This window comes from Poeciliopsis prolifica, unplaced genomic scaffold (genome assembly GCF_027474105.1).
Source record: "Poeciliopsis prolifica strain line A6 unplaced genomic scaffold, Auburn_PproV2 SCAFFOLD024, whole genome shotgun sequence".
In the NCBI taxonomy this organism is placed as follows: domain Eukaryota; kingdom Metazoa; phylum Chordata; class Actinopteri; order Cyprinodontiformes; family Poeciliidae; genus Poeciliopsis; species Poeciliopsis prolifica.
This window is the reverse complement of record NW_026562399.1, coordinates 3,433,613-3,455,626: the sequence shown is the minus strand read 5'-3', so window position 1 is coordinate 3,455,626 and position 22,014 is coordinate 3,433,613. Positions and strand designations below refer to the sequence as shown.

The window sequence follows — 22,014 nt, the reverse complement described above, 5'->3', positions numbered from 1 at the left end:
TTTATCCAAAGCAACTTACTAATGGGATTTATAGCAATGCAGTTCAAATCAAAGCTCATGATGTATGTAATACCATACAAATAATAATAAAAAAATTGATTCTTCCAACTATTTTGAAGTTGATCCAAATTTTCAAAGTTTGCAGAATTAACAAAATGTAAAATAGTGTGAAAAATGTCTGTTTTTCTTCATCGTTCACATCACACCAGAAATGTATAAAAGACATTCGTCTTATTTAATTACATATGTCCATCTGTCTTCCTGTCCGTCATCAGTTTGTCCATCCATTCATCAGTCCGGACATCATTTAGTCAACTATCCCTTCATCAATCTTCATAAATCGACCCATCATGTCATTCATACAACCTATTATTCATAGTTTTATTCACTTATTCATCTGTCACTGGAGGCCATCCTGACAAGCCTGGGCATTCACAACAGTCTCTGCTGTTTGGAACACCATTAAAGTACACAACGATGATTGACAGCGCTAAGACCCGCCTCCTGGCTCTGATTGGTTGTTTCCAGTTAACACTAGGAGAAAACAGAGGAGCTTGATTTGTTTCTTTCACAGATTATCTGCCTCGTACTGTCATGACTCTGTGACAGTTTCAACAAATGTATCAACAAAATATATATTGCTTTCAATATATATTTTTTTATAAAAGTCACATACATTGAGCTTTATGAATGAGATATTTCAAAGAACTGCTCGCAAATTTGCAGATAAAGTTTTGAATAGAAGACCTTTTTATAGCAATGCAGTCACAGCCGACCTTGACCCATATTCCAGTCCCGTGAAGGCGGCGCAACATCTTGAAGCATTTCAGAGGGAAGAAAGAAACTTTTATAAGTTTTGAGTTCATAAAAAAGGTGTGGGGGGGAGGTTTTGTTTGTTTTTTATTTCGGGAGAGAGTTTAAGGTATAATTTTCAACACTTTTAATAGCTTGTTTTTTTGGGGGGGGTTTTTACCACATTTACTGAAGTGAACACTTCACTGATGGAGTTCTAGGATCGCATCATGAACTGTTCGTCCAGAAAAGAAGACCAACTACTTCTAATTCTTTCAAATAAATCCATGAACAATTTTCTGTACTTGGGTGTTGCAGCAGGACGCGTGTTCTGGTAATATTTCCTCTCTGCCATTGAAAAGAAGCAAGCACAGATCACTAATATGAAATATTCAGGCAAATCTGTGCGGATGCCGATTTATTTTACATATGAAAACCGTGTCACATCAAAGTGTCTCCACTGTGTTCTAATGTCGCTCCAATATTTACTCATTTCCTCCATGTGACGCACTCGCAATCAGATCTGGGCAACAGCATATTGGAAACTAATGAGGCCTCTCTTTCAGGATTTTGACGAAAAACAAAAACAGGAAATAAGGAGGGAAAAGTCATTGTGAATGGTTCTGTCGGACCTGTTGCTTTGGTGTCACTTTGATCTTATTTTGGGGCATTAGGAAGGAAGGGGTTGGTGAATGGTTTGTTAGGCTTGTTAAGGAGGGAGTTTTCAGGTCTGATCTCTGACCCACATGTCTAAACACTCTTCCTCTTGTTTCTATGATTTGATCACTTTCAACATATTTCACATTGTTTTATTCACTTAGTGCAATAAATCTCTAACGCCTTTACATTTCTGACATTTTCTCCTTTTAATCAGAGGAACAATATTCAAGTTCTTTAGATTGAAAAATAGGGAGCACAATTGGGTGGGTGCTGTTGAAGGAGGGGGATGTTGTTGTACATGCTGCCATCATGTGGTCACTGTGTGAACTTCAGGCTGCTGGTAAAATTACATACAGATAATCTGGGAACCAGTAAAACTAGTATAAATAATATATATGGAGAAATAACGGAATTTTATTAGAGTTGCTATTAAATAAAAATGGTTGGAAGGAAAAGAAATATGGTAAATAATACAGTTAAAACTTCAGTAGTACGTTTTTCTGATTAATTGTTTATTTTGTGTCAAAACTATTCATTTACACCCTCAATAACCTGAAAATTCAATTGTTTCTTTTTTTGTTGTTGTTGATGTATCTTTTCTTAAATAGTGCACACAGTTACATAAAGACAATTGGGGAGGAATAAAATGATTTCAATTTGTCCTTTTAATATGTCTTGAAAACTGAACATATATTTTACAACATAGTAGAAATGTTTACAGTTTTTTGTTCTTTTTGTTTTTTGTTTTTTCAGATCTTTACACACCGCATTATTTTCTGTTGGCACAAAAACACAACAAAAATGTATGTGCACAATGTTGCACTGAATAAAAAAAAAGTTGTATTTTCCAGCATCAGTCAATGCAAAATGTACATTAACCTCAGATGAGAATGTAAAAGTCAGGTTTTGGCGTTCTAAGAGTTAGGTCAGATTACAAGATCAGCCAAGGTTAGCGAGCTAACATCAGTTTATATTCTATCATAATCTAAATTTAGCTGATGTGCAGAAACTAGCTAACTCTAGCCATATAAATGCCAGTTTATTGGGTATTTGTAACTTCCTGTCCGCCACTCTGGAGGACAGACAGAACAGAGATAACCAGAAACAGTTGTAGCCTGTAGTAATAAGCAACAAACAGATTAAATATTTTAATATAACACACACTCTTTGTCTGTTTACATCATTTCATTTATTTACATTTGTCTACTGAAAAATCTCTAAGTTGAGCTGAGCTCTTTTTTAAATCTTAAACTGCTTTAAATCTGCAAGTAATGTTAAAGCTGTCAGTTTTTTTGTTTGTTTGTTTTATGTTTCATGTGGAGAGATAATAAACTTTGTGTCAACAGCATCAATGTGTGGCTCTCCAAAAACTGACCCACTTCACACTTCCTAAGTTTCAGGTTCAGAAAATCTAAATGCAAAAACCAGTCCTAAAGACTTAGTCACCAATTCACATATATTAATTCATTAATTGTGTAGCAATATAGTGTCCATTTATATATTCATAGATTTGTATTATATATTTTCTCAATTGGTAACCAAGTTTATTGTCGCTTCTAATCTATAGATTATTGTTTTTCATTTCCTACTTTCTTCAACTCAGTAGATGTCTGGGATAAAACTTAGCTTTGGCTTCACTAATATCCCTGTTTTATCCCCTGTAATGATGAGTATTAACTCCACCTAAAACAGTTTGGGACAAAATGCCTAGGTGCCTTTGGATCGTCTCAGAAAGCTTTTGTGCTCCGCCTGATGAAGCCTCTCTTGTTACTTTTGAGTCATATGCCTTCAAACTACTAGATTAGGCCTAAATTATAATGTTTACGAGGACATTTTAGTGTCTCGTCCCCTGAATTTACATGGTGGCCTCATCTAGAGGAGTTATGTCTCTCTTCATGAATGCCTCCTTTATCCGATGAGCTTCAGCCACTTACATTTGATATACTTATTTGTGATTGACCTACGCTGACTGGCGGAGCGAAACTCAGGCCACCTGCCAGACTGACCACAGAGTGCCCAGTGTGATGCTGTAGGCGATCACGGCCACAAGGTAGACTCTGAAGAGCAGCACGTCCAGCACGTAGCCAACCTGGAGCCACTCCTTGGCGATTTCCCGACACCGGTCCCTCTTCTCCAGGAACTGCCGAATGGCCGTCACCTCTTGGAGGATGTTGTCCATGACGGGCGGAGTGTTGTCCCTGGACGGGGCCAGGCGAAGTCCAAGCATTCCACCCTCTCTGTCTTGCTGGCTGACCCTCTGGCCTATCTCACAGGTGTGGTGGAGGGAGCACTGCGCTGCAGAGAGACAAAGGTGTAATCTTGTTATTTAGCCTCTTACATCTATGAAGAAAGCGATTGGTTAGGAAGACAAAATTGAAGCAGCTCAAAGATTGGATCTTATTTTGCTAGATGTGACATATTGCGTGGAAGTGTGGGGTGGAACTTGAAATAGAGATGCAAATCTTTCAATGTCTAATGTTTCAGTTTCAAAGTCAAAAGTCACAATTTGAAAAAAAAATTTATTCAGAAATTATTTTTAATTCAGAAACCAATTTTTCTATCCAAACAATCTAAAAATTCTGTTTTAGATAATGTGACTGACTAAAGGAAAAGACAGTGTAAACACATACAACATTTAGAATCGACAGAAACCCTCTGATTTTTTATATTATTTTTGAAAAAATTTGAACCTGAAAAATCGAGTTTGAAAAGTGAACATTTGCTAGAAAAGAATTCAAAAATGTTGAGATCTCAGAAATTTTCCAGAAAAAAAACTGACATTTTTAAGTGTATGAAACTTTGAACATTTTCAAGTTTCTTCAAGATAATTTCTGAAGTTAATGTCAAATTTTTGAGTTTTTTCTAGCAAATGTTTTACCTTTCAAACTCAGAAATTTTATTTTATTCATTTATACAATTTCTGATATGTTTTGGTGAAAATTTATTCTATTTATATTGGCCCATATACGTCACTGTTGTCTCTGAGCTTATCTAATTTTTTTAATGTAAATTGGGAAGAATATTACAAGTTTATGCTTCTTTCCCCTCTGATTCATTAGTTATTTCTTTTAGGTGTTACATAAACTACTCATATTTGTTATTGAGTGAATGAAAGGCAAAATAAGGCGAAATAAAATAAAACTGATTTAAATTTTTATAGGAGAGTTGATAACCATCGATACCTTACCCGTCCCGTAGTTGTTGTCCTTGGAGCGGTCCAGCTCTGAAGCCTGAGACGACAGCCTCGCACAGAAGCGGTGCTTTTTGTGGATGCAGAAGAGAACCGGAGCTCTTTCCAGGACCAGGTACTTCACCCAGTGGGGGACGGGAGGCTGCAGATCCTGCTTGTGGACCAGACGAACAATCAGTACGGTTTCTGTTAGGCTGATCACCAGGAGAGCCATGCAGACCACGAAGTACACACCTGCAGGACCAGGTAAGAGCACAAAGATTGAAGGTTTTGGAGAGACAGTGCAATGCAACTTGGTTTCGATATGATGTGAAATGAAAGACCTCTACTCTTTGCTTCTCCTGAACTTCTAATATTCTGACAATAATGTTGGTCAAATTCAAAGGTTACTGTAAACACAGGACTGTGATGTGAACATAAAATATGAAATGAAATAATACAATATAATGTGATAAGATACATTACCAAGTTAGGTGAGATGATATAAAATAACACAATTTGGAACCATTTTAACCACGAGTTTGTCGCACAGTAAAAAGTTGCAAGCATTCATTATTTTCCTATTGGGTTTGATATGTGGTTGTTGTCCAAATTCAATATGATACAGTAAAAATCAACAATAATACATAATTTGATGCTTTTTGGTTTGATGTACTGAAGTATATTACGGGACAATTTAACACAACAGAATATTTCACAGCGCAAAATAAAATTGTTTTCCATGATATATGATTTGCAATAATTTGACAGCATAAAATAATATAATAGCATAACATGATTTTGATTAGGTTTGATGTGATGCACGGCCATATTGAAATATTTGACCCGAGACAATCTGATATGATTTGAAATGAGACAGAACAATTCAATATAAATAATTCAATATGCTGCATTACAATACTGTCTGCTTGAGTAAATTAGTTTTGGATATGTACTGTTCAGACACAAAAAAACTCAGAATGATGTTGCATTTCTTTAGAGATAATGAAACAGTCTTTTGTTTAAAAGGAAACTCCTTTGAGACTTCGGGAACCCCAGTCACCTATCAGTGGCGTTCCGATGGCCGTGGCAGGCAGGGTGTCAGATACGATGATGAGGAAGACCGAGTAGCCGAGCAGCAAAGTGATCTTAAAGGAAACTCTCTCTCCGCTGTCTGGTGGCAGAAAGAAACCAACGATGTCCATCACCATCAGGAAGACGCTGGGCAGCAGCAGGTTCACCGTGTAAAACAGCGGCCGCCGTCGGATCACCACCTGGGGAAAACAGCAGCATGTTAGGCTGAATAAGAAGCCTATTTAAACTAGTTCAGCTTTAATTTGTGACTAATTTACGGTTTGAATGTGTGACCTGAGAACAAGTGATTCATCCAAATGAATCAGAATGTGGAATAAAAAACGTAAAACAAGCAAACGTCAAAAAGATTATGACCTGTTTGGTGTTTCCAATCCGCTGAGAAACATTTAATATTTAATCTCTGTAGCTTTCCTTGCACACTCACATGGAACTTCATCTCTGCGTAGTAGTCGTCATTGTCCACGCTGAAGATCTTGTAATTGGACAGAATGTGCAGCAGCTCCCACTCTCCCTGGTTCATGAAGACGCTCTTGTCGTCCCGGAGCTTCTCGGGGCTTCGCATCAGGGTGATGTTGATGTCATCGACTGCAGATCAAACACAATGTTTGGAGCGGCACGAAGCAGGCCTGACAAGTCAGCTCTCTTTCACCCACTCCGCTCTGTGAGCCTAAACCGCAGCAGGAGGCACCAAACAAAACACTTCTGCAGTGTGCTGCTGTGGAGGTGAAATCTGTCATTTTCTGTTTTTTTTTTTTTTTTTTTTGTCTTTTAAAAGCTCTAAGATTTAAATTTTAAACCAAAAAAAAAAAAAAAGAAAAAGAACAAACAAAAGAAAACAGATACAGTTTCTCAGTAAACAGAACACTGCAAAAACACAAAATCCTACCAATTATTTTTTGGTCTACTTGTAGTGCAAACATCTTGATACACTTGAAATCAGATAGAACTCACAAGTAACTTTTCAGCAAGATGTAGGAGTTTGTTTCAAATCAATAACTTATTATTGATTTGATTAATATTAATATTGGTGAAAATGTACTAGTTCCTCTTAAAAACTTGAAAAATGTCTTGTTATAAGTTTAGGATAACCATATTTATTCATAGCAAGGAATTATTCACTTAATATGTTAATATATCTTACGGAAAAGTTACTTGTTAGTATTATTTTATTTTAAGTATACTAAAATATTTACATTAGAAGTTATACCCAAAAAATTTTTTGTTTTTTTTGCATTGAATATATGTTGTGAGATTGTAGCATTGTTCTCTATTAGATTAATGCAACAGTTATTCTGTTGCATTTGATGTCTGTGTGTGTTTTGGAGTTTGCGTCATTTGTGTGTTTGCGGCGCATCACATTGGCACCTCTCAGCCTCCATAGAAATCGTTTTAAAACTCCATTTTATATTTACTCAGGGTATCTTTGATGCTGAACTTAGTTTGATGATCTGAAATATTTATGCAAGAAAAGAAAAGCAAAGCAAAAAGACAAGAACTTTGCAGAGAGGCCAGTCTGGGTTTGTAGAGCACTGTCATTGTTATGACTGAAGGCTTTTAGATCTCAGCCAAGCAATTAACGTTTTGTATTTTCTCTGTGAATAAATGCCGGTTTACTGGTGTGGAGCCAGCTCTGGAAGGTGAGGCTGCATTTCTGGACGTCAAACGGGAAGTTGTAGATGTTGAGTGTGCAGGCAGTGACGACCTGGATGGGCTTGTAGTTCTGCACCAGACCCTCATGTGTAACGTAGACGTAAGGAATATCTGGAGACTTCCCCACATCGACGCTGCCGGTGACATACAACAAATGCAAACCATGTCTGTATGATCACATTCAGAGCAGTGGAAGGGCTGATGTGAAGGAAATCTCTTACAACTCATTGATGAGAATGTCAGGAACCCAGACGTTAGCTGTGGGCAGGGAGACTTGCTTGACTTCATCGAAATCCTCTGGGTTCCACACCAGGAACTCATCCGTCCACGACTGAAAGATTCAACGCTGTAATGGTCAGATTCTAATAGCACACCACATTTTATAGTGCTTAAAACAAAGAATGTCCCCCATCCCCCAGAATCGCACAGCATTCTGGGGGATGTAGGCAAAGGAACTTACTCACTCTTTGGTTACCTAGCAACAATCAGTTGAGCAGCACCTGCATTGCTGCCTTGTCTCATAATGTTTCAAAAATAAGAAACAACAGCGCAGAGTGAAAAGGTCACCAGTTTGGCAAGATTTCAAATATTTATAACAGAAAAACAAATTAACAATAATTGTCACTATCCACTGATATGAAATGCTTACAATGTGGTATGTTATTCAGCCATATTGTCCAGCCCTAACTCAGCCCCAACTTAAGAGTCAGTGCTCTTACCTGCCTGTACCACACATACGTCGTCAAAACCTGGTTCTTCTCGTCCTGTATTAAGATACAGAAACACACCAGAGTCTTACTGTCACATGCTTCAGTAAGACGTTGATCTGTCCAGAGACATTCCTGAACCACCAAACTGTGAGCAGAACTCACCACATTGAGGATGGAGTAAACCATGAGGTCTATGGCCACGATAGTGGACGTCCTCCAGTCCTTCACAGGTCTCACTCCTTTCTTATACCCAGCGCTCAGGAAGTCAGCCAGCCGCACCAAGGTGGCATTGGCAAACCTTCCAGGGCTACTGGGCGGCTTTTTAACTGAAAAACGGAAAATTATTCACGTTTGCATGTGGATCAACAGGAAGGAAAAATGCTCTTCACATTAGAACAGACAGAAATAAATTACATTCATGTAATTTGTATCATCATTCATGACGAGCAGAAATCATAAAAACTTTGTCCACAAATTATGTTTGTGTTATAAAGTGGAATTCATGCACTAAATATACAAAAAAATAAAGCTAAGAATGACAAATTTCTGAAATCTGCTTCTTTTCTATCACTGAGGAAAAAAGACTCGGCTGTTTTACACATTAAAAAAGATTTCTTTTTGCCAATATTTAGCACAATAAACTAAACATAATGATGCCATTAAGTACAGACATATCTTTAGCCATTTAAATGTACCATTGAGCACCACTGAGGGCATAATCTGTATGTGCAGAGAACATAATCTCACCATAAACCGGCCACCACCACCAGCTACTGTTCTCAAGGAATCTGACAAAGGAATAATGTGTCTATTTATCCTTTAGCAGATCCAGTTGTTCCATGAAAACAGTAAGAGATTCACTCAATCACCACGGCTGATGTCGGCATTAACTGCACTAGACTCCACTGCTGAAAAAAAAAGCATGCTAAAGCTTCCTTAAAGTTTGTGGCAGAACATTAAAACAAGACCGAATCTCTACTTTTTGGATATGTTTGTTCACACGATGTGCTGAAGGGAAATTTCACTCCACCTAACCCTCAAAAACCAAAATAAAGGTGAAGTTTGAAGGTGGAAACATCATGGCAGAGGCAGATCTCATATAACCGAAGGATGGAGGAGCTGAGGAATGTATAAGAATCATAAGAATCTAATAACAAAACCGGATATTTTTTTCAGTAAGACAAATGCAGAAAACCTTCAAGATTTAATGAAAGTTTGAGTGGAAGAACTGGTCACCCGAGTAATAAAGCTTCTCCGTTCAGGAAACATTTTGATTCTGTTATTACCAACGAAAGCCGCTGAGTGCTGAACACATTTCAGCTCAATGCTTTTCTCTCGCTGACATTTCACTTTATTTCACCTAATTTATGGACTAATTTGTGTTGATTTCTTTGTATGTGTGGGTCTCTGGGGTTGTTAGAGACTCTCAGAGTGGATTTTATGTCAGCAGCCTCAACACAAAGAAAACATTGATGCTTTCACTGCTTATTTTTTTTCCACATAATTAACTCAGTGGTACTTCACACCAAAATCAACAAAGGGCATTTTATTCTGCTAACATTCACTTGTTGTTTTAAAAGTATCCAAACAGTAAAAAGGTGATTTAATGTAATTCTGTTAATAGCATATGAATAGAAAACATTAAAGCCTTACTAATTCTGTTACAATAAAAAATTTAATAACTCCCTAAATATTTCTTCAGTCTTTTTGCCACACTTGCATGTTTCAGATCCTGAAAGTAATGTTCATATTTGCTAAACATAACCATAGCAAATGGTTTTTAAATTATGTTACTTATTTGACTGGATGTTCTCCTTGTTAAATGTAATCAGTTATTATCAAAAAAAATGTGGAGCTTCACTTAATTTTGCAGCCCAAAAACCTTCTAAAGGCAGACCTGTGAAAGCAGAAAAACTGTCAATTAAAACTTAACAAAATCAGAAAATAGGCTGAAAAATCTTAACGCACCACTTACAGGAAGTAAGGTCAAGTTAACTGCTTGTACTTTTAATTACTTTCAGTAAAATTAAAACACAAGTTAAAAAAAAACTATATGAAAGTTCAGCTAAAACTTCTCAATATCTTTTACTTACATCTAACATGTTGAACACACTTGTGGAGATCTTACAAACATTTGTTTAACATTTTATGAGTTACAGATTTTCTCTTTTGTTGCTTTAAGGTAAAATTTAAACCCCAGCAAAATGAGTAGCAGTCAATGTTTTCTAACGTTTCATTTGAGTAACTTAAACTATATTGGTAAATATTTGCAAAACAAAATACCCACCTTGTAACATTCTTATTATTTATTTACAATGAAATAATAAATGGCAATTTATAGTAATCATTTGTACTGATTTAAATTTGTCATTTTTGTCAACATTTTTGGCAAATCAAACTTTGTTGAGCAATAATTTTGACAGAACTACACTAGTCTGAGCATTTTCAGAAATTAATTAATTTTTAACAATTAGAAAAATGACCTGAACATTCTGCTGACAGTACGAGTCAGACTGAATCTGGTGCTTTAATCTTAGGTTTTTTTATTTCAGTTTTTCTGGTGTAGTAAAGTAAAGTGTAGTGTACCTGTGCAGACAGTAGCAGCTCCATGGAGCAGCAGGTAAAGAAGCGTCGTCCAGCCCGATGACAGCCTCATGTTGTGAACTGACCCGGGTCTCTGCTTCTGTGACGGTTCTCCTGTCGTTCTGATGCAAGACCTCAGGACGCCCGACTCCCTTATCGTCCATATCCATCAGCTTCACGCATCACTTCACCCACTTCCACTATGAAACCCTGTTAGTGTCAGTGGGATGCGGAGGGCGTATCCATGTGGAGCCCCTCCTCTCCTCTCCGCTCTGTAAAGCAGCAGCAGAAAGTCCATCTGAAGATCATACATCGTGTCTGAGAAATTACAGCTGGAGCTGAATGACATGAATATCAATTAGAGGCTTTTAGGCAGGATTCCACTTCATCTGCTGCACAATTAAGTTACTTTTTACTCCAGATGATTTATGACATTGAAAAGTAAAATTCTCATTTTTTTCTGCTCCAAAGATATTTTTGGCAAACTACTAAATATTTCCCATAGGATGAATAAAATTAAAGCTCAGTTTTTGATACTTTAAATTATTTAGCACAGGGCTTCCCAAACTTTCCCCCCAAAGAGTATTAACCTGTGGCTGGGGACCCCCTCTGTAAACCCACAGACAATGCTACAAAACATGTCAATAAACATCAAGTTTTAGATCGTTTTTTTATTCACTGTTCAGTCATTTTTGCATACATTTAGCATAAATTATACCGGAGACCATCTGATTTTTAAATGAGCAGGAACTCTGGCAGAATATTTAATCAGATAACGTATTATGAATTTATTACCAAAAAATAAACTTTTCACTCAGAATGTATGTAATATTTTGTTAAAATGTTATTTTATTCCCACAGTTCTCATGGTTTTTTTGCAGCAGAGCTGGTTCCTTTTGTCGTTTCCATTTCAGAATCGTTTACTATCTCTTGCTCGGTGCAGCAGTTTGTAGCTTGATCAGAGATTTAAATAAATTATTATAACTTACTTTTTTCTTTGAAAAAAAAAACGAATAACTGAAAACAAAAATTGTAATAAAATCTTTATTTAAAAAAAAAATTGAGATAAGGATTTTGTGTTTCGCTTTTTTTCTCTCATCTTTCCTCCAGCTTTCTGAGGCCGCCTGCAACTTTTGGATGCATCTCCGCTCCCAAACACCTGAACCAAAAAGCTGAATTATCTCTTTGGGTTGTCAGCAAGTTTTGCCAAGGCCTGTTCACTCAGCAGTCATTTGACTGGGGCGTTGCAGCAGATGGAAGTTGCAGTATTGTTGCACAGCAGGACTTGCAGTTGCAGAATGTCTTTTTTGTCTTATAGAAGGCAAAACATAAAAAAAACCTTGTGATTTATATTTAAAGCAATGCAAATTCATAGAATATAATTTCTACTCTCTTATTACTGGAGATAAGACAGTAATCAGTATAAAGCAGCTATAAATTCCTAGTTCTTTATTGTATAACACAAAGTCACCTGATCCACTGCCAATATCTCCAGAATTGCATTACCATGGATTGTTCAAGCATCTGCTTTCCTGTAAAAGCACTTTTAATATTCTTTTCACGGCTGTTAGAAAACCAACGGGGAGCAGAGCTGCAGCAGCTGAGATATTAATGGTTTCTACTGATCTGTTTTGTGGCGGACGGATGGAGATTAAAGTATGAAAATGATATGGTAACAGCACACGGACGGTGAGGGATTGTCTCCAGAGAGATTTTGTGTTGGGCTGTATCTCTGAGTGAATCTCTGATGTCCGGAAACATAATGACAGACCAGGAACAATAACAACAAGCAGAAGAGAGTTTAATGTGACTCGTTTTTAATGAACTCATTTGGTTTGAAGTAAAGTGAGCTTGAAGACACAGGGAGCAAATATGTCAGATTAAGATGAAAATAATAAAATAGTTTGTTTTCATTGGCATAATGCTGATAGAAACCTAGTCAGAGTTTGCCACACCCTGGTTACAAAAATCTGAATTTTAAGTTGATTTTAAAAAACTAAGACCAAGAAAATGCTTAAAATATTTTTTCAACTTTTATTCTGAAATATGTCCTGTTCACTTTAACTGTAAAATAAATCTGGAGGAAAATTGTAAGAAACAAACTTAAACTAAAGCTTGAGTTGAATTTCAGTTTCTGTCTTTGCTATCACATCATTAACGTGATGTTTCCGCATCCATCTGTAGACTGAAAATTAAATCCTTGTTCAATTTTCTGCTCTCTAGGATTTCTAACTATTTATGTTTGCATCTGTGATGACAAAAAAAAAACCTCAAAATCCACCTGAGGAAAGGTAACCTCATATTATGATGCTGCCACCAAGATGTTTTTCTGTGATCACAATGACTATCTGTGATATTTTTGTTTCATAATTTTTGAAATTGAGGCCCAGACATTCATGCTTGTTGTCATGAGAGCGTAACTCATGCTTTATTGATATTTTCTTTTAGACATAAGTCTTCGGTGGCGACCAAATAAGAGCCTCCATTTTGTTTTCATTTACCTCCGACAACCAGAATTTTATGGCCTTATGAAAAGCTTTACAGTACTTTAGGGTTCAAAATGTACAGTAGTAGCAAATAGCTGAATATCATCAGCGTACCAGTGATTGGAGAGATCTCAGATAGTAAAAAATAACATGCTGCCTTTATTAATGACACACTTCAAAGTGGTTCACAAATTTCTATGCAAATGACATGAAAATACACAAAAAATAAACATATTGGAGTCAAACTATTAAATTGTGCCAAATGCTCACGCAAAAAATACATATAATGGTGTTTTAAATCACCTACAGATGCCTAATGAATGTTTGACTCACCACAAAAAAAAGCTTCTTACATTTCCTGGTGATGCTCATGAAAGATAAGGGAAACAAATAAGACACAAACTAAAAAAGATCAATAGCAGAACCTTGTTCTTTCTCGCTGTAATGGAGCAGCTTCTCCATGCATTAAGAATAACCAATGAGAATTGAAAGTTTGATATTGTAAAATAAATATTTCTAAATCAAAAATATGCCTCCCCAGCTTCTTAGTGTCAAAGTCAGAACTTGAATCCAGGGACTAAGACTGCAGATTGTCCTGCAAGTCATGCAAAACAAGTCAATTGAAAATTGATATTAAAAAAAATATGATTTAGGAGACAAATTTGTAGGAGTCAATGAGAGCATCTAAGAGCTCTTGTTCAATTACTTTTGCAATAAAAGGAAGTTCAAAACACAATCATCTTTTTAGAAAAAAAAAAGAAAAGTACAACTTTTAGATAATTGTTTATAAAATCTATGACTTGGTGATGAGTTTCCCAATCAGTGTTGTTGAACCCAACCACTAAGTAATCTTATTTAAGGAGTGATCGTATTCAATGTGCTGCTGGCTCAAGTGAAGCTCCATCTGGCCCACAGCAGCAGCAGCGTACTGGTGTACACGGCTAAAACCAGGAGGTAAAGGCGAAACAGCAAGCGGTCGAGCCGCAGGCAGAGCGACAGCCATTCGGCCTGAGCTGAAGACTCGCTGTCCTCCTGGGAAAAAGCCATCCGAAGGAAAACCAGTTCCTGGAGAAGCCACTCCAGGCTAGAGGGAGGATCTGGGACGTCGTTCAGGGACAGCAGGTCTTCCTCCAGGGAGCTTTCAAGCTCATAATCTGTGGAAAGGTAAGAATGAGGTTTAATGAGCAGGTTCTATGGAAGAAGATCAAGGCCATTAGAAAAAAACGAAAGATTGATCCCAGATTTCTGACTTTTTCTCAGAATTCTGATGTTAATTTTGTGAGATGAAATAAAATCAGAATTTTGAGGAAAAAAGTCAGAATTTTGAGATTATAGTAAGATTTCTCAGTTTAAAGTTCATATTCTGAGAAAAACAGTCTGTATTTTCACATGTGTTTCAGTAGCTCTAATCCTCCTCCCTGTTATTTACTGCAAACACACGCAGGGAAGCAAAACACACGTTGAAAATGGCAGAAGCCTCTTGCGAGGGTGGACTTCTGGGGTGTTTGTCTGCAGTGTTTGTCGACTTTATTGTTATTTGTTGAGTGAAGACAGAAAGGTGTCAGATATCTCTGCTGTCCCGCTGACAGGTGATCGGTTTTAAAGCTTATTGCGTACCTCCAGGCGCATAGATGTTGTCCAGGGTTTTGATGGAGGTCAAAGCGCTCTCGCTGAGGCTGCGGCCGCCTGAGCCGTACCGGTCCAGCAGGCAGGCAGACAGTGACATTTGCTTGACCTCTTTCTCGCTGTGATGGAGCAGCTTCACCACCAATATGGACTTGATGAGACTGAGCATCAGCATGGCCATGCACACCACGAAGAACACACCTGGAAGGAGATCGGATCCGATCGGCTCCCTGTTATTTCACTCCGCGGATCAATTATACCAAAGAGGCAGAGAAAAGTGTTTTCTGGTTTGCCAGAACAATTCAGGCAATTTTCCCTTTTCATCCATACAGTGACCTTACCTGAGAACTAAGCTGAAAGGTAGCACCAATCTGTGCTGTTCTGGTACTAGGACAGGGCAATTTCTCAAAACAAAAGCTTCTTAGTTTGAAACAGATAATTTTGCTTACATTTTTCCTTCAACATCTTACACCAATGGTTACATTAATAGTGTCATTTGCAAAGTCACAGTCAAAAATGAACAGCAACAATGTGGGTTATTTAGTCCGTCATAAGAGGAAAAAGTTGTTTTCACCATGTTTGTCCGTCAGTAATAAGTGTCAGTTTCAAACTAAATATTTAATTGAGCTAACATTTAGCCAGCAAGCTCAAGCCTAAATATTTAGCAAATGAACTGAACGTTAGTTCTGTATCACGAGACAGAGCTTTTATTTTGGTAGTCCACTTCTGGTTGTTGGCAAGTGAATTTGAATATTAGCAAAATATTTAGCTCAGAGCTGGTTTGTAAGCAAAATATTTACTTTGATGCTAAATATTTATCTAGATAGTAGCTTTAACTCAGAGATTTAGCAGGCTTTTTAGATTGTAGCTAAATCTTTAACCTGTGGCATTTCTAAATTAACAAATAACATTAAAAAAATATGACTTTGAAAAGCAATTCCCCATTTTTCCTTCTTAGGAAACTCAAATGATCCCACATCAGTTTCTGGTCTTAAACTGTGTTAGGGTCACAAGATTCATATTGTTTTTGTGAGTTTAAAATGGATTTAAACTTTGTTGAAATCCATTGATGTGGAAAAGAAAATGTCTTTCTTAACATGAGGAGCCGCCGTACCAATGAGAGGAGTCCTGAGAGCCGTGGCAGGCAGTTCGTCTGTCAGGTTGACTCTGAAGACGGTGTAACCCAGCAGAATGCTGATCTTAAAGGCGATTCTCGTTCCGCTGTCCATAGGCAGGTAGAAGCTCACCACATCCACCAGCATGAGGAAGATGCTGGGAATGAGGAGGCCGACCACGTACAGCAGGGGGCGCCGGCGGATCAGCAGCTGCACAAAATATAAGTGCACAGGGTTAGGAGCTGGTTAGACAAGAAAGCATTATTTATACTGGATGTGTTCCTCAACTCCTCCACAGTCACATGTGACACTTTCAGTACTAGAGAAACACACAATTTTCCCGTGATTTACCAAAACAAGCTGTAACATCAAAGCACATCTCTGGCTGACAAACCAAAAGGAGCAGCAAGTTTAAATTAAAATCGCACATATGACGGTTGGTTGCTTCCTGCAAACCAGTCAGAGATCAAGTAAGCCAAAGTAAAAGTGATTTTCTGCTTGAAAGAAGATTAAAAAATTCACACTGCACAAAGAATAGTTGGCATTTTAAGGACAATGTGTGCAAATGTTTTATAGTTGTAATGATTAGATTTAGAATTCTAATCTTCTCTGATTTTTTTTATTCAATTTTTTTTTAATGTGTTGATGTTAGAGAGGTTAGCATGTACATGAGCATGACTGACAGCACTAAGAACCTCCTCCTGGCTCTGATTGGTGGTTATTGACTGGGAGGAGATTGATCTTTTCACAGACTACCTCTCTCATGTTATACTGTCGCAACATGGTGACAATTTTAACAAAGGTATAAAAAACATATTTTTAAAGATGTATACTGCAGCTTTGAGCTCTGCCTCACTTGCTTTTCTTAGCAGGACTACGATTCAAAATAATTAAGACGACCTTTGAATGAGTGAAAAAAACCGTTGAGTTGCTGAATCAAAGGCCAGATCTAAATTTGATTGAAATGTTGCAGCATGAAGTTCCTGGAGTCAAATATATAAAAAAGTAAATAAATAAAAACAATGATTTTGACCCTATTTATAAGAAAGGGCCAATCTAATGCTTTGAGCGTATGATCTGAAACATTCAACTGTGTCAAAAAAAATAAAAACAGGTTAAATTTGTAAGAAGGCCCATTTCTTCCCAGCACTGTATCTTTCATGTGGCACAGGGAGCGAGCTGCCACCAGCCGTACAATAACACAGTGAGCCATGAAATGCTCCATTACTGAGAAGCCTTCGTTCTTTGAGCTGAATAAACAGCCGCCCTCCCTGCTCTCCACCTGCATTGGGCTATGGAGCCATTTTGCTCTTGACTAACAAGAGGTCCATTGATCAGGCAGCCACTGAGACAGTCTCATTATGGTTGCTCACCCTGCCCTGTCTATCAGCTCCTCTCTCCATCCGTCTCTTTGCTCGCCAGAAGCCGCCGCTGCCGTTTCATCGTTTGGAATTAACTCCGTGGCTCAATCCGTGAAGGTCGCAGCCAAGTGCTTCACGCTTTTACACTTTGCTACACGGTTTTAAAGGGCCGCAGTTTACGACGAGCCATCAGTCCTCACACTGCATTTACTCCGTCCATATGCAATAACCATTAACTTAAGATTAAATAAGATTTCTTTTTTTATGTGAACCATTTTATTGTCCTCCTTTACAATTTCTTTCATAAAAACGGACTTCTCAGGGTGAGAATGTGTGCGTCCAACGTACGTTGAACTGGATCTGAGCATAGTCGGCGTCGTCTTGGCGGATATGCCAGTACTGGGATGGAACGGACAGCAGTTCCCATTCGCCATCATTCATGAACTCCCTCTTATCGCCCGCTATGGCCTCTGCGCTCCTCCACAGAGCCAGGTCGATTTCTTTCACTGCCGAGAGAGATAAAACAGAAGGGAGAATAAAACTAGAGACGGCAAGATGGAAACCCAACAGCAGGAGGCAGGGAAAATTTATTTTCTCTACTGTGTTCTTCGTTTTGTTGCAGACTGCACCAACGGGCTTGTGGAATTAGACAAAATGATTTAATCGAGTTGGAATATGTGGTTGATGATGTTGTACTATAATATGTGAAAATCATATCATATAATAACATATAAGACCCGTTTTTAACTCCATAGGAAGATTTTTTAAAAATGGAAATACTTTAATGTCTCGTTGTACGTTGCATTTTCATGTGTGTTTTTACATCACTTTAACATGTGGAACCGCTTTCGAAAACACATGGCACACAGTTGATATTTCACATGTGTAAGCATCATGTTTTTTTTTTTGTCGAACGACTTCCTGTCTACTGGGTCATCTCTGTTCTTCTCTAACACTAAATTTGAGTAAAAACCAATGCATGCCACACTTTTCAGATACATCAAAAAGTCCATGATTTTTCCTCCTTTTGCTAATTAAAATTACTCTATCTTGTAAGTGTCTTTCATCTTCCAGATGTTATGTCCCATCTGTTAGCTACAGGAGCAGAGGTTGGAGGCGAACCTGAGTGAAGCCAGCTGCGAAAGGTGAGGCTGCAGTTCTGCTTGTCAAAAGGAAAGGCGTACATCTCCAAGCTGCACGCCAGCACCGCCTGGATCGGCCGATAGTTCCTCACAGAACCAGATGAGTTGACGTAAACGTAGGGGATGGGAGGAGACTTTCCCTCTTCCACGCTGACAAAAACACAAGAAACAGAAGAATTGTGCTGGTTAATTATCCACGTCACGTTCAGTTTTAGTTTAAGGTTCAGACTTGGTCTGTGATTCTAATACTGATTGACCCTCAGAGTTACCTGCACACTGTCTTTCTATTGTCATCAATAGAAAGAGAATTTGCTCTTCTATTTCATTTCTGAAAGTAAAAACATTATCATTGCATAATAAACGCTGCTGAGTAACTTCAGTCACTCAGGAGTGTTATTATATTTGAATACAAAAATAGTAACTGGATTTGAGAAATAAAAAGATGCATTACATATGTTGACATTTTACTAAACACATAATATCAAAAATATGTTATCAAAATTTGACACCTTAAAAAATTTCAATAAAAATAAACTACAAACTTGGAATATTGCATAAAACTAGCATTAATAATAATGGGGTTTGTATTAGTATCTGGCACACATTCAGCCAGATTAACTATAAAACAAAAATACATTCAAGTCATAGTCATATATTTATGACTATATATATATATATATATATATATATATATATATATATATATATATATATGCTTGAATGAAATAAAAAAACTAGATACATGAAAAAAAATCTTTTTACTCTACGACTGTATTTGTAGTTTTATTCAAATTATAATCTTTGTAAATGTTTACTAACTTAATGAGACCATGACATGTGTCACTTTTGGCCTTGTTAAAATTTGAGAAGAGGAACTATTTTATATTCTTTCTTGTATCTTTAAATACAATAAATATACTTGTATATTTAGATTTAACCAAAGAACTTAAGGTTGTTGGCAATATCTCTGCATCGTCTCAAAACATCTACTAACACATTTATCTTTTATTTTTGCTCTGTTCACTAAAAAAACTCCAAATAAGTTCCGGATTTGCTACAGACAGTCTGTCCTAATTTGCACCATTGCTAGAGTAATGTTTAAGTCTTTTTTTTTTTACATAAATTTAGCATTATTATTATGTAAGAAAAATGATACAATTACTTAGGATGAGGAGGAGAGATGAACAACAAGAAAATTCCTCTTACAATTCGGTGACGATGATGTCAGGCACCCAGATGGCGTCAGAAGAGAGAGAGAGCTCAGTGATGCCATCGAAGTCCTCCGGGTCCCAAACGAGGAACTCATCCCTCCAGATCTGAAAACAGCAGATTTCTGTTAAAGAGTGGCAAAACCTTTCTAACACTAACAATGAGAAACAAGTTAAACGGTTAAGAGAACATCTACCTGTCTGTACCAAATGCTTGTCGTGATGCTCTGGGTCTTTCCATCCTGGGAAACAAACAAACAAAAAACGCTCAGTGGCTGTCATTATAGACAATAAATTAAGTTAGAGTTTGACATGATAAAAAAAATTTAACAACTGAAGTACTATGATGGTTGGTTAGATTTCATTTCATGTCACTTTTACTGAAGTTGTGAAATTGTGTCCAAGAGTTGCTTTCTAAAAAAATAACTTTCTATAACTTGGGGTTATGATTTCTGAGCTTCAAGGTTACTTCAGCAAAACATCAAGACGACTGTAAGAGAATCAACAGAATGCTTTGTGAAACACTCATGAAGATTTAATGAAATCTATTGCGCTATGAAATTTACAGGCTATTTTCTGTACCTGTAGTTTGATTTTACTGAACCTTTTGGTGAATTTAACACAAGTGTAACAGAAATCTGCAAATTAATTTCCGAACATGAATGGTTACCTGCTGTTTACTCAAATAATTCCTTTTGAATAACCAGAAGTTATTTTTGGTTTCTAGTAATATCGGTCTGCTGAAAAGTAAAGTTAATGCTAACTAGTTGGTTATACTGTCATACTGTCGCTGAACTTAGAGGTGATTTTGCAGTACACAAAGAATATTTGTCCCAAACCTGCAGGCCACAATAATTCAGAGAGCAACATAAACTAAACCTGTTGAAGTGACATACCACATCGAGGACAGACTGCAGTATGAGGTCTATGTAGACCGTAGTAGAACTGGTCCAGTTGTGGACAGGTCGAACTCCACAGTCATATTTCCTCAGCAGGGTTCGGGTCAGCTGGTTCAGAGTGGATCTCTTTGGCTTCTCTGGCACACATTCAGCCAGATTAACTATAAAACAAAAATACATACCGATAGCTACAATAAATATGGACCTGTTATAATGGTACATGTGGTCAATTACTTTGAATTTTGAAAAAAAAGACTTCATAGAAGAAAGATGTCTCAGCCTTTACTCATGTTCAGAACTACAGCTGTTATATTGTTGCAAACTTTATTCATGGAGTAACTAACAAACCCTCCAATCTACATTGGAGTGCTAAACCTTTAACTGCATTGGTAGGTAAAATGCCTTGCTTCTGTAGCTTTAGGTAAATTAAAATGAAGTAAAATATAGACTACTCTTGGTTATGCTTTAAATTTTTTATGCTTCATTGAAATACTAATCAGTCACTCTCATTAAACTGCAGTGAAAAAGCACAGCAGCTCAAAAGAAATATTTATATTACTTTGATATTTATATTTATGACTTGAAACACCAGGTAACCGATTGAAGTTACAACATGAAGAAAACGTTTTTTAACTTACATTTCTGTGCAGAAACTACGGCGTCATACATACAAATTGTAAAATGGTCTCACCTGATAAAAACAATACGATCCAAACCAGAATCATGATGCCAGAACCAGCCATCCAAAAGTTCACTTTGTTAACAGCAGAAATATCCACAGAAACGGTCAGCTGTATGTGAACTGAGAGGCGTTCAGGAACAATATGCGGTGTTGTGCAGACATTTTGGTTTGGTATTGATTTCCCACAGGCTGGTAAGATGATATGAATGATAGTGGAGCGTGCAGAAGAGGGAAAAAAGAAAAACAGGTTCTGCAGTGCCGGTTCAAGTGCCATAGAAACTAACAGGGTCATTTAGGAAGGTGCTTGTGCAGATGTTCTTTTTTAACACATCTGCAAATGAATACAACACATAATAACAAAGGAGGAGTTTCATAATAGTGCTGGGAAATATTGTGATAAAGAGATTTCACACAAAACAGAATAAGTCGAATTGTTCAACTAATTAGTCACGTTTTAGCAATTTATCAAGGAACAATAGTTCCTAATAATTTGGTTAAAAAATAAAAGAACCAGCTCACCATTTGTAAATATTGGTATAATAACAACTGTAGATTTTACTCTTTTTTTCCCTGCAATGTTTACATTGAAATTCCATAAAGAATGACACTGAGAGTAGCACTAATATGCTTTTATATCTATTTTTCTTGTTACTAAGTTGTAATCTGCTTCTTTCTGTCCCAAGGAAAAAGCTTTCTAACTTCTTTTTGCAAAATGCTGTTCATTTTTATTTTAAAACCTAAAAACAGAGGTAGAGTGGAGGTTCTTTAAAATTACAACAAATGTAGATATTTATCTATGATGTCTTTTTCCAAGAAGTTAAGTGACATTATTTTTC

The 22,014-nt window shown here is 37.0% G+C and overlaps 2 protein-coding genes across 2 annotated transcripts; both read right to left on the bottom strand.

Moving 5' to 3' along the window:
- Nucleotides 1-2,099: 2,099 nt before the first annotated feature.
- htr3a (5-hydroxytryptamine (serotonin) receptor 3A) lies at nucleotides 2,100-10,799 on the bottom strand. The gene is made up of 9 exons (XM_055046606.1): nucleotides 10,663-10,799; nucleotides 8,239-8,402; nucleotides 8,086-8,130; nucleotides 7,588-7,697; nucleotides 7,331-7,500; nucleotides 6,141-6,301; nucleotides 5,685-5,895; nucleotides 4,640-4,876; nucleotides 2,100-3,747 (listed from the first exon to the last, which is right to left on the bottom strand). The coding sequence occupies exons 1-9, from the start codon at nucleotides 10,730-10,732 to the stop codon at nucleotides 3,437-3,439; spliced, it is 1,479 nt and encodes a 492-aa protein (XP_054902581.1). The 5' UTR covers nucleotides 10,733-10,799; the 3' UTR covers nucleotides 2,100-3,436.
- A 2,485-nt stretch (nucleotides 10,800-13,284) lies between these two features.
- Nucleotides 13,285-21,626, bottom strand: htr3b (5-hydroxytryptamine (serotonin) receptor 3B). The gene is made up of 9 exons (XM_055046605.1): nucleotides 21,188-21,626; nucleotides 20,494-20,657; nucleotides 19,795-19,839; nucleotides 19,596-19,705; nucleotides 18,370-18,539; nucleotides 17,596-17,753; nucleotides 15,886-16,096; nucleotides 14,763-14,972; nucleotides 13,285-14,299 (listed from the first exon to the last, which is right to left on the bottom strand). Exons 1-9 carry the CDS (start codon nucleotides 21,468-21,470, stop codon nucleotides 14,034-14,036), a joined length of 1,617 nt encoding a protein of 538 aa, XP_054902580.1. The 5' UTR covers nucleotides 21,471-21,626; the 3' UTR covers nucleotides 13,285-14,033.
- Nucleotides 21,627-22,014: the final 388 nt, after the last annotated feature.